Here is a 16413-nt window from a genome sequence, read left to right as displayed (position 1 = left end):
CAGTCATGTTTTCTGCGGTCATCCACGGAATGGAACCATCTACCTGGTAAAGTGGTATCCAGTTACGATAACCAACGATTTCAAGCAGTTCTAGCTAACATTGTGTGATTGAAGCATTTTTGTTCTTGTTGTTTACTGTATGGTTGTAACGTCAGTACTTTTGTATTTACCGCATTATCCTAGTTTGATACCAATTGATGATGACGTTGTTAAGCCTATAGCTAAAGCTGTATAATCGGAAGCCTTTGCACTTCAACGTTCTAACTGCTTATATTTGTTTATTTTCTTATTTGGTGTAACGCACTCTCCTCTTAAATGCCTTTGCCGGTAAGGGTAATATGAAATAGGTAAATGGGCAAATAAATAGATAAACCAAAAAACTCGGTCCATAGAACAAGGTACTGCTGACGAGGCATGCCTTAGAGCAATTTCTTTAAATGAACAAATTCTTGTTGAGTGGCCTAAAAACCTAATATCCAAAGACAAAAGTGATATGGATAAGACGAGCTCGTACATGCTCGTTAGAGCAATGTGGGTCATACAGAATGGCAATGCAAGCCGAAAATTCAGCACCGTCGAAGTGGCTGGAGAAAAATGAAGTACTTCTGTAACTACATAATGGGTTGAGACGAGCCAGACGCTTAGTGGACATTTTGTTTCTACTAACTCAGTGCACATAGATTTCAGTAGCTCAGAATACAATTTTATGGATAGCATTGCAATATATATAAGGACTCAACGACAAGAAAGACTGGGAATTGCTGTACAATGCTCTGAGAACTAAGGAATAGATGACGATTTCATGGAGCTGCTGAGGGAGATATGTAGAGACAACTGAGTACAAGCTAAGGTACAATAAGGTGTGCATAAAAATAATTTTCTGGTTTATTTAATTTTTAGACAAATTTTGGTCAGCATTTTGAAGCAGTAATTATAAATATATATTTCTATAAAGACGGTAGAGCAAAACGAGGACCAGGTGCATCACTATATATACTGTGGTCAAGTGTGGTCAAGGTATATATACTGAAGACAAGTCCACTTATGGAAAAGTTGGCGCCTACTTTCCCCTTGTTGTCGTTTTGGTCATCGTCTTGAATTTCCATCTCCTGCCTTCCCCGTGTTATACTGATTGTTTTACCACGGGAAGCTTTTGCTATTGTTACTTTCAATTATTCGACCTGCGGGAATGGGAATATCGTGTAAGCTGATGGATGAATCTCAACATAAAAGCGTAACAACTGTTTATTCGATTAGCGGTGGCAGCGGACGAGCATACCAACGCGACGCTCGTCTCGGTAGCGGAAGGAAAAAGCAACTCTTCCCAGCCGGGCAGCCTGTTCTTGTAGCCACCGTCAGTGACGCATACCTCGGGCGGTGCAGTGGTGGCGCTGTGTTTTATCGATAACACAGTCCATCGTGTAGCCGTGTTACGCTGCGCCGGATGATAACAAGGCGGAGGCTGCGCCGCAATATGCGGAGAGTGTGTCGCCACAGACCCTTGTTGTGATGTTTACGTGTCATCGCAATAATATACAACTCGGTTGTACTGCATGTAGTCTGTAATGTGTGCCCGCTATTTCTATTATTCCGAAACACCCGACTTCGACCCACGAGAACTTTTTTCTAGCCCACGAAATTTTTTAGCGTTGCGTAACAGCTCGACTATTGCACAGCACCAGCAGCAGTGTTGCAAGTTCTAGCGAATGGGCCTCTCTTTAGCATTAAAACTGGTTTCTGCGCGAAATTTGCATTGTTCTTTCTCCGCCGAGCCAATAAATTCAAAACCCGTAAATTTTTTCTTCGCGATGTTCCATAGTGTTTAGGGGAGTGAAATGCAATAATGCATGTCCTGTGGATTTGGCGCAATCTAAGGAAACCCAAGTGATCGAAATTATTTTGCAGTCCCCACTACGACATGCCTCATAATCAATTCGTGACTCCGGCACGTAAAACCCCACAATTTGTTCTTATTAACCTTTATAATGTGCAATGCTCAGCTGTCTCTACTGCGCAGCTGTGGTATTTTCACTTGAATGACAGCAAATATAGGGACAAATGCACTGCTCGTGTTATTCAAATTCAATATAACCTTCCCTTCAAGTGCGTTAGTGGCTTTCAAGTGTATAAGAAGCCTTTTTTTATCCTATAGAAAGCAGGATTCATCATGGTGTGTTCCGCGTTTTATGGCAGAGATGGCTGCCACAACTTTTAAAGTCGCCTTCATTTTCACCGCAAGCAGGTTCACGCTTCATCAGCATTCATACACAGACAGCCGAGTGTTACTTTGATCAGAAAGATATATTCTCCGGTAATCCCCAGTGACCATACATTAGAAATATTTAATTGCCCGTGTTAACAGCCATACGTGAATTCTGCTAAATAAATCCTCTCGTTTTGCTGCTCAGGTGGCGCTCAATATAGGGGTCTTGCTTCGAATTGCCTATTCAAGTCGAGTTGTGAAATGAGCTTTTTGAAAATCTACGCGAGCTTTGGCTGTATAACAACATGATGCCACCCAGTTTTACCAATGAACTTGGCACTATTATTAGAATCACCTAATCCTCCCGACAGATCATATACATTTTAGGGACTAGTTATAATCTTGCGCCGGCACATTGATGTAATCTCACCTTTGGCACTGCTGCGCTGTGTCAAGTACAAGACGTCGCATTATTGACTGTTCTACAGCACGGTCTATTGCCACCCTTCACCAACTGGCTGAGGCTGGCTCGCCAGAGCCTTGCTCCTCTCATGCCTTACTGTCCCAGTTAAGCCGCTTTCGACTTTAGCGTATCGTGTTGCAATGGGCTTGATTCATGAGGGAATTTGCAGAGAATTCTAATAGGACATTCGCCGTGTCCCAGTACACACCTAAACGGACATTATATGTGCACCTTCCACTTTTTCTTCGTCGCGATCAAACATCGCTTGCTCTCGTCATACATTTTACACTTACCGAAGTTCACGCCTGCGTCCCTCATGATTGTCTGCGACCTCTCCTAGATGTCTAAACGTTCTTAGAAAAATTCTGCATAAATAAGCTCATCATCGACATAACTATTCGTCATGTAAGCTAATGTCTTGCCTTCACGTGCGGTGTCGAAGTAACAGAGGTTAGTCGCCATTGGCTGAAACGGAGTAGATGTTGACGCAAAGTGCCCCGGAGATATATGCCATTCTACTATGCTACTGTTCTGGCTACTGGGAACTGTATCAAACCAAAAAACGAAGTGGAACGCCTCACGACGAGGTTTATGTATCTCGATTTCCTATGTGTGTGTTTATGGTTATTGGGTACTAGCGAAAACCTATCAAGACATGCAGCAGTTCCCTACTCAGATTTTCCCCTTTGTCAAAGCAGTCACTAAGGGAAGGGAGACCGTGCGCATTCAACGACTCGTCAAGCACTACTGTGAGCTTCGTAGGCATTCATTCCTCTCTGATCACTTCTCGATGAGGCACATAGTAGATAGCTCTTCCATTAGGAAAGTTTTTGGGTGCTATTTCCGTGCCGCATCGCTGTAGCTGCCCGTGATGCGGCGATAGCCTTTTAGCCCGCTTGCGTACGCGTCTGAGAGCCGTATCACAGTTATCTCCGTGTAGATGCTTGCGCTCTTCTTCCTACGCTAGCGCGACGGTATACCTACCATTAGATTTGCTGATTGTCTTGTGGAATAATTCCGGAGATTTGTACGTGATTGAGTCGCTTTGATCAGTGATACCCATTGCTTCGATTTGCCAAAACGACTGCAAAATCAGCGAGGTTGTTTCATTGTCAGAAATACTCTTCAACAATAGTGCAGAGAAGATCAAGTTCGTGTCGAGTTAGATGAATACTTTGTATTGAATTAGTCTTTGGAATACCCTCTGCAGAGGACTGAGCAAAGCTCATTGAGTACCAGATATTTTGTTTACAAGAGCATTTCAAAGCTTTTACGACGCTTAGGGAGTCCCTGCATAGAATTGTTTTGTGAAGTTGTAATTTCCCTTTATGCTTCCCAACCGACAATAGAGCACTGGCCTCAGCCGTAAAGATAGGTACTGTATAGTGTACACCACTTGCGGGTGGTGTACACCGGCTTCAGAGAAGGATGAACCGAAGGATGCGTAAGATATCCCGACGTGTGACTTCGAGGCGTCTATGTAAAACTCTTTGCAGGAGTGCTTGCACTGTAGTTCTAGGAAGTGCATTGGGATTTCAAGCTCTGGAGCATGGTTTGTAACTTCTAGAATGCATACAATACATTGCACAACCTTCCCCTGCAAAGGGGGTAACAGCTTGGTTGGATGCATTAAGGAACGTTCAAGGAGGGGGGCATGCATTTCATTGCTAAGCTTCCTCACACGCAGCGAGAAAGGCAGTCTTACAGAGGGACGATTATGAAAAAGTGTAGCACACGTCATATTGTTAACGGTATTAGATCATAGATGTTCATGATGGGTCATAGGTCTTAAGGAGACCGCAAAACACAGGATGAGCAGTTCACTTCACCGGAATTGCGCGAGTAAAGCAGAAACGCGCAATAATACCGTACATCCACGATATCTCAGCACACGTCATATCGCTAACGGTATTAGAACATGGACGTTCATGATTGGAGCGTATTTCGAGAAAATATGTGAGGCTGATGTATGTTCTTTGCAGATGGAGTGACCACTTGTTTGATTATGCGTGTAAGCGTTCAATAGGGCTTATTCTGAAAGCGCTAGCGGTTGAGGGGATACCTAAATGGTGGAAAGGATGTACCATCCTTAGTGCGCTCGGGGCGGCGGAGTTATGTACGACGGCACCATAGTCCAACCGTGATCTAATAAGGCTCTTGGAAAGATTTATTAAACAATTCCTGTCACTGCTCCATGTTGTATGGGTTAGAATTTTCTGTAAGTTCACTGTTTTTAGATATCTTGCTTTAAGCTATTTTATGTGCGGTATGAAAGTAAGCCTGGAGTCAAGTATGATACCTTGAAATTTGTGCTCTCTGCTGATAGATATTGGTTGTCCGCACAGTTCTGCACAAGGATCTGAAACCAGGCCTCTCTTGGTTGTAAAAAGAATACAAGTGCTTTCGTGGGGGGTGATTTAAATCCGTTTTTCTCTGCCCACTTGCACGCGTTGTTCAAGCCATGCTGTACCTGCTTCTCGAACACTGCGAGATTACAGGATTTCCAGCCTATTTGTGTCGTCCGCACAGACGGAATGAAATATAGCTGGTGGTAACGAGGCAAGGAGTGCGCTAATCTTAATGATAAAGAGCATGCAAATAAGTACGCCTCCCTGAGATACACCGCTTTTCTGTATAAATTGATATGATACAACATAGCCTGTTTTGACACGGAAGGTACGATTAGACAAATAGCTTTCTATTAGCTTCAGCATATTCCCAAAGATTCTGACAAGTCTCGCAAGATTCTGTAGTGCCACGTTCTGTCGTACGCCTCCTCCATACTGAGGTATATCGATAAGGAAAACTATGTATGTGCAAATGGGTCACAAATATTTGCTTCAGTGCGCACAAAATGGTAAGTTGTGCATCGCCCTTCTCTGAAGCCACAGTGATAGGGATCAAGGATTTCGTTCAGTTGAAGGAAATGTATGAGTCATCCAGTAATATTTTTCTAAATAGCTTACAAAGGCAACATGTGAGGGCTATGGGGTGGTAAGTTGCCACCGAGGAATGGTCTTTATTCTGCTTCAAAACGAGGACCAAAATTGCCATTTTTTCTATGCGGATGGAAGGGATCCAGTAGCCCAAATAGTGTTGAAAAGTGCGAGTAGTGCAACTTGTGTGTCGTTGTCTAAGCTTTTGATGTCATACATAGCTCTGTGGGGTCCCGGTGCGGAGCTCTTGCATGCGATCAAGGTAGCTCTCAACTGGGGAATACTAAACTGCCGGTTGCGCGTTTCGTTATTTCGGCATTTATGCACGACGTGCTTGCATTCTTCTATTTGTTTATGCTTAGGGAAATAGGTGTGTATAATAGATTCAGATTGACACATGCTCATAGTGCTCCCTAAGAGAGTCTGCCTGATTTTCCAACATATTCCCTTGGTCATTCACCAGAAGCAACGGATGGATTTGTTGCCCTTTTAGCTTTCTTAAGCCTTCTACACTTTCGTCTCCTATCTGAATGAATTTATACCCGAGAGGAACCTCATCCAGCCTTTTCTTTTTGGCTGACGTTGTGTCCGCCTTTCCAGTGATTTATTGTTTTTCCATATAATTAGATTTTCTGCATTTGGTGAACCATGCAATGAGCCCCTTGTCTTCTTTTGCCTCTTTGTGCCTCTCTAGTCTTCGTTTCACCAGGGAACACGCCTTGTAAATGAAGCAGCATTCTTTTGTGGGATAAAATTCGGCTGCATCAATAATAAAAGCGATAAACTTTCAAGAATATCTTCTATACCAAAATCGTTTATAAAATATCGTGGTTCATAAGTTGACTGTTTAAAATACTCCCAGTAAGACGATGCTATTTTCTATCGAGGAAAATGGGGAGGGTTATCATGGAGAGTTATGAGGTTTAGAGTTGCAGCAAAGTGGACACTTCCAAAAAGTTTGATTCCAGGTGAGGAAGAAGAGAACCAGAGCCAATTGCTAGAGCTATCGATGAATAAAAGTTGCGTTGGACGCTGTAATAGGTCGGCTCCTTTTTATTAAAGAGGCACGGTCTAGCGGTTAGTAGAAAATCTTCAATGAATCAACTGCTCGGGCCATATCGCGAGTCTCCCCACATCGTGTTGTGGGCTTTAAAATCACTATCGAGTATTTAGGGGACCGAAAGCTGATCAGTGATGTTATTGAAATCGCTTTTTCTGAGATAATAGTTATGGGATATGTATATAGAACATACAGTGACCCAATTTATTAAAAAGGATTGCCCAAAGTGCACTGCCTCAAGGGGTGTCTGAAGGGCAACGTGTTCACAAGCTACACTCTTGTCGGCGACTATTGTTACACCACCGAAGGCGTTAGGCTCGCCATGGTCTTTTCGAAACATGGTGTGAATACGAGCAAAGTTAGTGTTCGTGGGTTGCAGATGCGTCTCCTGAACGGACAGCAACTTTGAATTATGTTTCTGTAAGAGTTCTATAATATTATCGAGGTTATGAAGAAGTCCTCCAACATTCTATTGTAGTATTTGTGCCTCCAATGTGATAAATATGTCTTAAGCTGTGTGTTTAAGGGATGAAGGCTTGCTCACTGGACGTTTCCAGGCACCAATTGTCTTTTCGGGGGCCATCGCGAGAATCTCACTGGAGTCACCGGTGGTGCCGTGTGACTGATAGTCGTACCGAGCACCTCTAGCAAGCCGCTGTACGCACGTTCTAGCGAGTACTGTGTACTGTGTGAGTACCGTGAAAGTCTGGACACGTCGGACTCAACCTCTGAGGTCAGCAGCCCAGAGGTTGATGAACTCTAATGCTGAGGTTGCAGAGCAGGGCCAGCTGATGCCGCCGAGGGGGCAGACGGCGTCAGCACCAGGTCACTGCATGCGGGCCTTGCAGCGGCCTGAAGCCGTTGTGTCGCCACCCCCTCACACGTCACATCAGCAAACGTATTCTTGGGCAGCTAGGATAGCGGCCTGCGTAGCTCCTTGAAACCTATATTTTGCTTTACTTTAATTCCTACAATTTCCTTTTTTGCAAGGATGGGCACGACATCGAGTATGTATCCTACTCCCCATCACAGTTTATACAGTGGAGAAAGTTTTCATAAAATTGAGAGGTGGGGTCATGAGCACTGCATTTCGCACAGGTTTGGCGGCTTCGGCCGCCCTACGAACTGGGGCCGAAACGCTGGCATCTGAAACATGCGGGGGGTTTGGCACGTATGGACTAACACAAAGCTTGAATTACCCGGCGTCGATGGTCTCAGGCAGAACACATGAGCCGAAAATAAGTATCAGGGGGCTTTGTCATGATTTCCTTGATGCCATGCCTCATATCGTTTAACGTGGATGACGTTCTGCTCACTGAAGCCCTCCAGGAGTTCATCTTCACTCAACTCCAGCAGATCACTATCTGAGATTATGCGACGGGTGGTATTCATAGTGCCGTGCGGGGGAACTGGTACCTGGGCATCACTAAATTGCACTAGACTCAGTAGTTTTTCATACTGCTTCTAGTTGCGGAGCTCCAAGAGGAGATAACTGCTTGCAATCCTGGCCGCTTTATAAGTTGTTCCATAAACTTCGCTAAGTGACTTAGAAAGGAGGAATGGTGAAATTTCTCACCCTGGTTTGTCTGCTTTTCAAGAGTGATTGACATGGAAACGAGGAAACGATTATTCTTGACGACCAAAAAAATTGAAGCCTTCATCGGTGCGCCCCTTTTCCAGGGAGCAATCAAGTAGTGAGGATAAAGAACAAACCATAAGAGGGCGTATTTTTCGTCAGTAACGCCAGCCACCCTTCCTGGAGCTCTACAAAGGGTCGCTACGTGACCTATAAAACAGGTCCTGAAAATGACAGCTGTACGTTAACACCATAACCGAATAGGACATAACGTAGTTTGGCTACTCACACAGCGTGAACCTTTGCTGCCTAGAAAATCGGAAGTAATGCAGAAGAGAGGCGAAAACAGAAAAATAATAAAAGTGAGAAAGAAAGACGAAGAGTGTAGATGAGGACAAGAAAAGGTAACTACCGATTTTGTCCCGGATGCGACACTCCGGATGCGCCATCTACGTGAAGCCGAGGCCAAATGGGTGTGTTGCCTCTGGCGAGGGGTTTTAAAGCTCCAGACTCTGAGCATCAGCTATACCCTCAGGATCCCCCTTTTCCCAGTCACGGCTGAGCCGCGCACGGTTACTATTCGCACGGTTAGACGCAGGAGGGTCCAGCCCCTGTGTGCTCGTATACCTGGTTTCGCAACATACCAAACGCCTGATTACTTAGACGCCCCGCCGGGGAAAGGCTTGTAAATTGGAGTGCAAAGTGATTAGCGAAAATTCAGCAACCATTACCTGGCTAAGGCGTCCCTTTGTTGTTTGAGACGCCAGTCAATATTTAAGGGCACATGGTTATTCGATTAAAGTTTGTGTGCCAGATCATGTTACTTCGTGAGACAAACAATAACCGATCTTTGTTCCATAAGAATGAAGTCATTTTGAGTCCAAAAGAGCGGAGCAACTGCCGTATTTCACTCTCGCTCGTAACAAACCTGCGAAGGAAGGTTGTATATTACACGTTGTTTGACCTTGGCTGTAAAATAAGTCGAATATTATTATGGCAACGACGATGATAATAATGTTGACCAGGTACGTGAAATATCTCGGCGCTTACTTACGTTGTTGTGTAGAAGGCGGCCACGTAGTTGTAATGCGTGATCTCGGCTCCCTTCGGCAAGCCGGTGGTTCCAGATGTGTAGCATACAGCGAGGACTGTGTCGCGAGGTTTGCTGACAGGAAACTCAACGAAATCTCGCTCGTCCAGGTCCAAGAACTCGGTGACTGAGACAAAGCCTGGTGCAGATTCCATGCAGAAAAGACCCTGATGATGAGAAAGGAGAATTGCTAAAGTTTGCACGATATGGGGCTCTCAGAATCTATTGTGATATGGCATGGTTAATTAGGCGCCTAAGTCATCAGAGTCAGAATCAGCGTTATTTTGACAAAAACGTAGGTTTACTGAAAAATTGCGTACACGAGATACCGAAGCGAAAAGCTGAAATGGGGACCATTTTTTCAAAAATAAACATAAGAAAACAAAACCAGTCAGTAGTTGAAACAACTCCTGAACAAGGAAAAATGAAATTTTTGTAACATATTGTCACGTTGTAGTGACGGAGACTAATACTTTAGCAAAAACTGAATCATGAAAGTAATCCTTTCTTGAGCGAACCTCTGTCCAGAAAAGCAAGCAACAGTCAATCACAATGACAGCAGCGAGTACAGTTAGCGATCATCGAAAATCTGATCAATAGGTCAAGCGAGTCGGGTTTTATCATGACTCGGTGAAGGTTCAAGCGCAATTGCTGGTGCCCGCCTGTTTTCCAGAAAGTACTACACAATTCGCGTCGGGCATACAGTTCGATTACACAAGGTCCGGTTATAAAAGACAACGAATAGAACCAGTGATGATATTTGAGAAACTTGCGATACCTGTAGGTACGTCCTACGCTGAGGGATGGCGTTTAACATTTGTTTGCCGGGGGAAAACGGTCACCCTAAAATGATCAACACGTACGCGGGTTATAATTTAGTTAATTGGTTGAATAAATACGAATGAGCGTTTAGTGCCGCATTTTAGATTACCTTGTCAGATGCTTATGCAACATAAAGGTATGATTAACATGGGACTCTCATCTAATAATTAGGGGAGATAATAATATATGCACGATAGGCACGTAAACTGCATGTGCATTCTGACATAAGGAAAACTAAATGAAGACATATGAGATGATCGAAATAATGTTTATAAGTTATAATGTCACTGCGTATCAACAGAAAATAAGATATATTCTTTAATCCTTCTCTTGTAACCGTGCAACTCGAACGTTTTTATATACATTTTTGGGGTGCTTCAGAAAGCCACGATGAAAGAATGGGCAATCTGCTTGGCCCTATAAATATATATTTTGGGTAAAATGAAGTTCTTGCTTAATGAGAAGCTCGTAAAATTTATGTTCACTTATGAACACGGCCAAATCAAGTATCAAGTTCTCGCATCATGTGTTAGTGATATGCGTGAAAAAAGTTTACCAAGGGTTGTTGCCAATGGTTTATAACTAACAATGTATTTAACGAACTGCTCGACTGATACCATCGGTCAACTTGTCACACGCATATATATATATATATATATATATATATATATATATACTGTTGTGAAAGGAACTACGTGAATGTAATTACCCTAGCATCCTGGTTCTGCAAATTTCGCAATGAGCGTAGGTGGGTTACGTGAATGCTTCCCAAGCAAATAATTCAAAACTTAGCCTGCGAATAAATAAATGAGGAGTATAAGAAAACTAGTGCTGCATAGGTAAATGTTGGTCGTTTTTAAACGCGCACTAATTCCGTACGCAATCTTCCGGTTTACTTTCGCAGTCTTCTGCTTTACTTTGGATACTGGTTTATTAAATGTTAGATTGAAACAAAGTTCTACTTCAAGGTAATTACAATAAAAAGTCTGTACTGATAGAAGTGATGCCAACTGAATCCGGACATATTGAAGGAGTTGTACAGTCGTAGGAATTTAATGCAAGAAGTCTTCTTTTGCATGGGTTGATCTGTAGCTTGTTAGCATGGCACGAGTACATCAGCTTGCACAATTTTTCATTAACTTTGGATATAAGTGTAGTGTGACTATTGCCGTAGTTACTGATATTAGTATCGTCAGCATAAAGTATATACTTCGAAGAAGAAAGGCAGTTAGGCAGACCAAAGACACATAACAGAACCAGTAGTCGTGAACATATCTTAAGAATGAACGCCTCAAATACTCACTGTCTGTATTTCGTCTTTTATGCAATATTTTCCTAGCTGTAGCGCTGGATTATTATTTCATTTCATTAATTATACCTCAAGGACCCCAGTAGAGGTACTATATGAGGGATGGGTTTTATTTACACTGAAAGTGTGATTCTAGTGCCGCCTTGAAGTGATGTGGATCGGAGTGGTGCACGGCAATTGCAGGTAGATGATTCCAGTCCCGTGCGGTCATCCCAAAATTGGAGTGAAGATGAGGGGTAGTTTGCGCTGAGAGAGATTAAACCGCTCCGGATGGTTTGTGCGACGGGACAAGCGATGAACTGGCAAGATAGCTGGAACTTCGAAGGGAGCATTATAATTTTTTTTTGTAAAGCATAGTCTAGATGTGTGACGTTGAAATTCAAGGTTGGTAAGGTGACCACGAGCATTAAGCAAGAAAGCGCTGGAATGATAAGAATAAGCAGAGTAAATAAAACGTGCTGCACGATTTTGGAATGATTCGAGAATATTAGATGGGTTAGGTTGAGGAGGGTCCCAAACAGCGCATGCGTATTCTAAGTGTGGGCGAACAAATGCAAAATAAGCTATTAGTTTCACACATGGAGGAGCAATTCTTAAGTGCGTACGAAGAAAGCCCAAAACGGGATTCGCGGAATTAGCTATGTTTGCTACGTTGTCTGACCAGGAGAGATTGCTTGAAAATGTTACGCCAAGATATTTATAAGATTGAGTGATGATATTGCAGAGCTGGAAATGATATATTGTGCTGGCTGGTAATGCGGCCTACGCTGGGAAGATAATAATGAAGTTGTCTTTATATTTCTGGACATTACCATGTGTTACACCAGGACTCAAAAGGTTGATGTCGTTTTGAAGAGTATCAATATCTGTGCTGTTCCTAATAGAACGTGACACGATCTTGTCAGCTGCGAATAGATGAATGGTTGAAGAGATACTAGCTGGGAGGTCATTAATATTACGGGGGATCGGTTTGCTGAGTGGGTGTCAGCATAGACAAATTGTTGTCGATTTGCGAGAAAATTGCGAATTCAATTGTATACAGGTGTGTTAATGTTTACTCGAGAACGCTTTAGTAGTAGCCGTTGATGATGAACTTTGTCCAGTGCTCTTTCAAAGTCTAAGATGAAAGAATCGACGGGTATGTTTAAGCCAAGGCGGGAACTAACATTGTTATAAAATCAAGCTAACTGGGTACCACATGAGACTCCCACGCGAAATCTGTGTTCACTAGAATGAAAGAAATTATTGCACTCAAAGAAATAGACAAAGTTTGAGTAGATCACATGTTCCATTAATTTAAAACAAATGCTAGTAAGTGAAATAGGACGATAGCTGCTGCACAAAGGTTGAGGACCTTTTTTGGTTAATGGAACACGCTCTCCCACTTTACAGTCTACCAGTTCCACCCCTGTTGATAGTGACTGCTGGAAAATATGGACTAGTATCACAGAAGTATTCGTTTTTGTGTTTTGGGGTATTTTCGCTTTGACACCGTTCATGCCATATGGAGATTGAGTTTTGACAAGACGATTAGTTTTGCAACGCCGTTCTGACAAAATGTTATGTCGGGCATCAAGTTATAGTCAAGATAAGGAAAGGGAGGTAAGTTGTCGGCAGGTTCGGCGGTAAACATGGCAGAAAAAAAAGTGGTTAAGCTGTTCGGAAGCCTCACGATCGGGATTTGGATGGTTTTGTTCTTCGCACGGTGCTAATGGTTGGGCGTTATTAGGGTTATAGGGTATTTCAGAATTTTTAGCGTTAGTTTGTAACATAGCGGGCAGTGTCTGTGAAAAAAAGGATAGTTTTTCTCTGCTTGCGAGCCTTTCGAATTCTTTCTTTATGGCATGGTATCTGCTCCACGCGCTACATAAGCCACACACTAATTATTCAAGCTTACGAAATAAGCTTGAATTATTTACTGCACGAATGACTGCGATGTCAAAATTGGCTGAACCATACCACTCTAAAAATAAACGCATGGCATACTTCCGCCTACGGTACCGCATAGCCTGCATTTGAACGGCCACCATGCAGCCTACCCAACGTGATGTTATAAGCGTCAGCTGTAAACCATTGACTGGTGCCATTGATGCTTTTGTGTTTCCTTCTTATTTACTTTTCATTGGATAGCTGATTTCTAGCGAATTTTTGGCAGGATGATTCAGGTAAACGTTAGCAGTGCCACTTTTAAATTACCTGTCAATACCTTTCAAGTATTTTTTTCTGTGATACAAAAATTTATGCAAATTAGCAACCCTCGAAGATCGCATATTCGAAATATTCTTCACTGGAAATATTTCAGCAAAGTACCTGTGGCAATACACTATGAACGGTTACAAATTCTATTCAACATTCCTGCGATGGTCGAGGACCACGCTTGGGACGCTTAATCTTGACAGGTCCTTCTATGTAATCCGTCTTGTAATATCCTGAAATGAACTCACCACGACGACTAAAACACAGGGCTCACCATCGGGCTGTCTGATTTGATTAGCCTATTTAATATCTGCGTTAGTAGTACCTCTGTGTTCTCTGCGTTTGTTCTCTGTGTTAGTAGTCTCTCTGTGCTTGATCAAAGTGTAGTGGTGTCTCTGTGCGCATTTACCTTGTAATGCGGTGAGTGTAACTCAGCGCATTACAAGATGAATGAACACAAAATAGTCCAATTCCTCTCTCTACCCGTCTACATCATATGCCGCGTAGATACGTACCCGCAATTACTGTGCAGAGTTAACTGAGCTTGCTGCATTCTGGAACCTAATTCAACTGGGATGGCTTCTTGTTTGCCTGCTGGCGTTGCTTTTGCAAACTTGAATATCCTCGTCTCGCGCACAATTATTGTTTTAAATGTGGAAGTATGAACGTTTAACCAATATTTACATTTACATTCCACCTTCAAACATAACGAATAAAACCTGGCAGATCTCGTTATTGGCATTTGCGCTGCTGGGTATTGAATTAGGCAAGTACTGATGATGTGTGGCGTTTTATGGCGCAAGGGCCAGTTATGGCCAAAGAGCGCCATGACAAATGTAATGTTTACAGTGCATTGTGAATGGTGTAGACAATGAATTCCTCATGATATATCTGAGATGGCTGTAAAGAGGCCTAAAATCTGTTGCTGTGGATGGCGTAAAATGTATTGTTGCTAAAATAATGACACGTAGTGGTGCTGTGGGCTAAGGCAATGATTAAAGGCATGATGCGATAAAACGTTGATGCGTTAAAGTTATGATGCGATAAAAATAGCGATGACCCTTTAGCTTCAAGAATTTGTTTGAGTACAGGGGCTGTTATAGTGCGCTAAAAATTCCCTGGCCAAATTATTTCGAGAGTGTCTGTTTCAGCTAAAAAGTCTAAAACTAGTTTCGGATTAAAAAGCGGTTCATTGCTGAGAAAAAATTGCGGGTGAAGAGGAATATTTTCGCGATATGCGGAAATGAAATACCTTTTCCTCTGTGCTTCTATTGCAGGGCATTGAATAAGAACATGCAGGAATGTGAGATTTTGGCCGCACTTACTACAAGTGGGAGGATACCCCCCAGTGAAAAGGTAAGAGTGAGTGCCGTAAGTGTGTCCTATTCTTAATCGGCAAAGGAGCACTTCGTTATATCGTGATGTTCTCTCCGATACCCAATATTCTAATTTGGGTTTCATCAAGTGCAGTTTATTTGATATCTGAGGATTGCACTGTTGCTGCCAATGGATTTTGAGCTTGTGACGCAGGTATGCTTCAAGATCTGTGGCTAGGATGGGTATGTTTATATACGTGTCACTATAAGCTACTGAAGTAGCTTTCTCGTCAGCAGCTTCGTTGCCCTTTATGCCACAGTGGCCAGGTACCCAGCATAGGATGATCGTTTGCTTAGCACTACAAGCTGAGCATAGCAATGTATACAGCTCATTAAAGACAGTGTTTTTATGTTTACGTATGTTTATAAGGGCTCGCACTACACTTCACTGCTTCACTGCAGAGAGTATTGCATATGCTTCCGCTGTAAATATACATGTATGTGGGTTCAATGTACCGGATATTAAGAATGCTGGTCCTAGTGCTGCGTAAGCAACACCAGAAGAAGACTTAGAGGCATCTGTGTAGAATTCAGCACAAGAATATTTCTCCTGAAGCTCAAGAAAATGTGACCGTATGTGTGCCACAGGTGCTCGTTTTGATATTTTTGCAAACAAGACGTCACATTCGATAGACTGCCAATGCCACGGCGGTGGAAGCCGCGTAGTTGTCATTATGACATTCTCTAAAATCGGCGCACCTATTTCTTCGGACAATGCTTCCAACCGAAGGGACAGAGGAGGTCTAGTGCCGGGGCGGTTACGGAAAAGCCTAGCCGTAGAGAGGTCGTGAATAACTGAACGGCATGGATGATGGAAATTTGATTTGCCCTTAAGGGCGTAAAAGAGAGTTAAATATGTTCTTTGGAGATGTAGGGACCATTCGTTCGATTCAGCATACAGGCTTTCTACAGGGCTAGTCCTGAAGGCACAAGTAGCAAGACGGATACCCAAGTGGTGGACGGAATCGAGCATCTTTCAAAGCACTAGGCGTGGCAGAGTTATACACAATGGCGCCGTAGTCAAGGCGTGACCGTATAAGGCTTTTGTACAAGCTCAAGAGGCATCTTCTGTCACTTCCCCAAGATGTGCGGGACAAGAGCTTCAGTGGATTCATTGTCCTCAAGCATTTCATTTTCACATGTTTTAAGTGTGGGATAAAAGTTAATTTGGAGTCTAAAATGCGGCCTAGAAATTTATGTTCATGGCTAACAGATAGCCGTTCTCTATTAAGATCAATAACGGGCTCCGGTATTACCCCTCTCGTATTGGAGAAAAGAATGCATGTACTTTTTTCGGGGTTTAGTTTAAATCCGTTCTCGTCTGCCCACTTAGACAATTTATTCAGGCCAAGCTGCACTTGTCGCTCGCAGATACTAAGATT

The 16413-nt window shown here is 43.0% G+C and overlaps 1 protein-coding gene across 4 annotated transcripts in view; it reads right to left on the bottom strand.

Moving 5' to 3' along the window:
- The window catches only part of LOC142579983 (uncharacterized), a 105417-nt gene that overhangs the window by 53096 nt on the left and 35908 nt on the right, over window positions 1-16413 (bottom strand). For all 4 annotated transcript variants that reach the window (XM_075690685.1, XM_075690686.1, XM_075690683.1 and 1 more), the window contains one exon: window positions 9293-9495. In XM_075690685.1, the coding sequence (XP_075546800.1) occupies window positions 9293-9495 (203 nt within the window). The remainder of the gene's footprint in view (window positions 1-9292; window positions 9496-16413) is intronic.

This window comes from Dermacentor variabilis, chromosome 4 (genome assembly GCF_050947875.1).
Source record: "Dermacentor variabilis isolate Ectoservices chromosome 4, ASM5094787v1, whole genome shotgun sequence".
Classification (NCBI taxonomy): domain Eukaryota; kingdom Metazoa; phylum Arthropoda; class Arachnida; order Ixodida; family Ixodidae; genus Dermacentor; species Dermacentor variabilis.
This window is presented reverse-complemented; position numbering and strand designations above follow the sequence as displayed.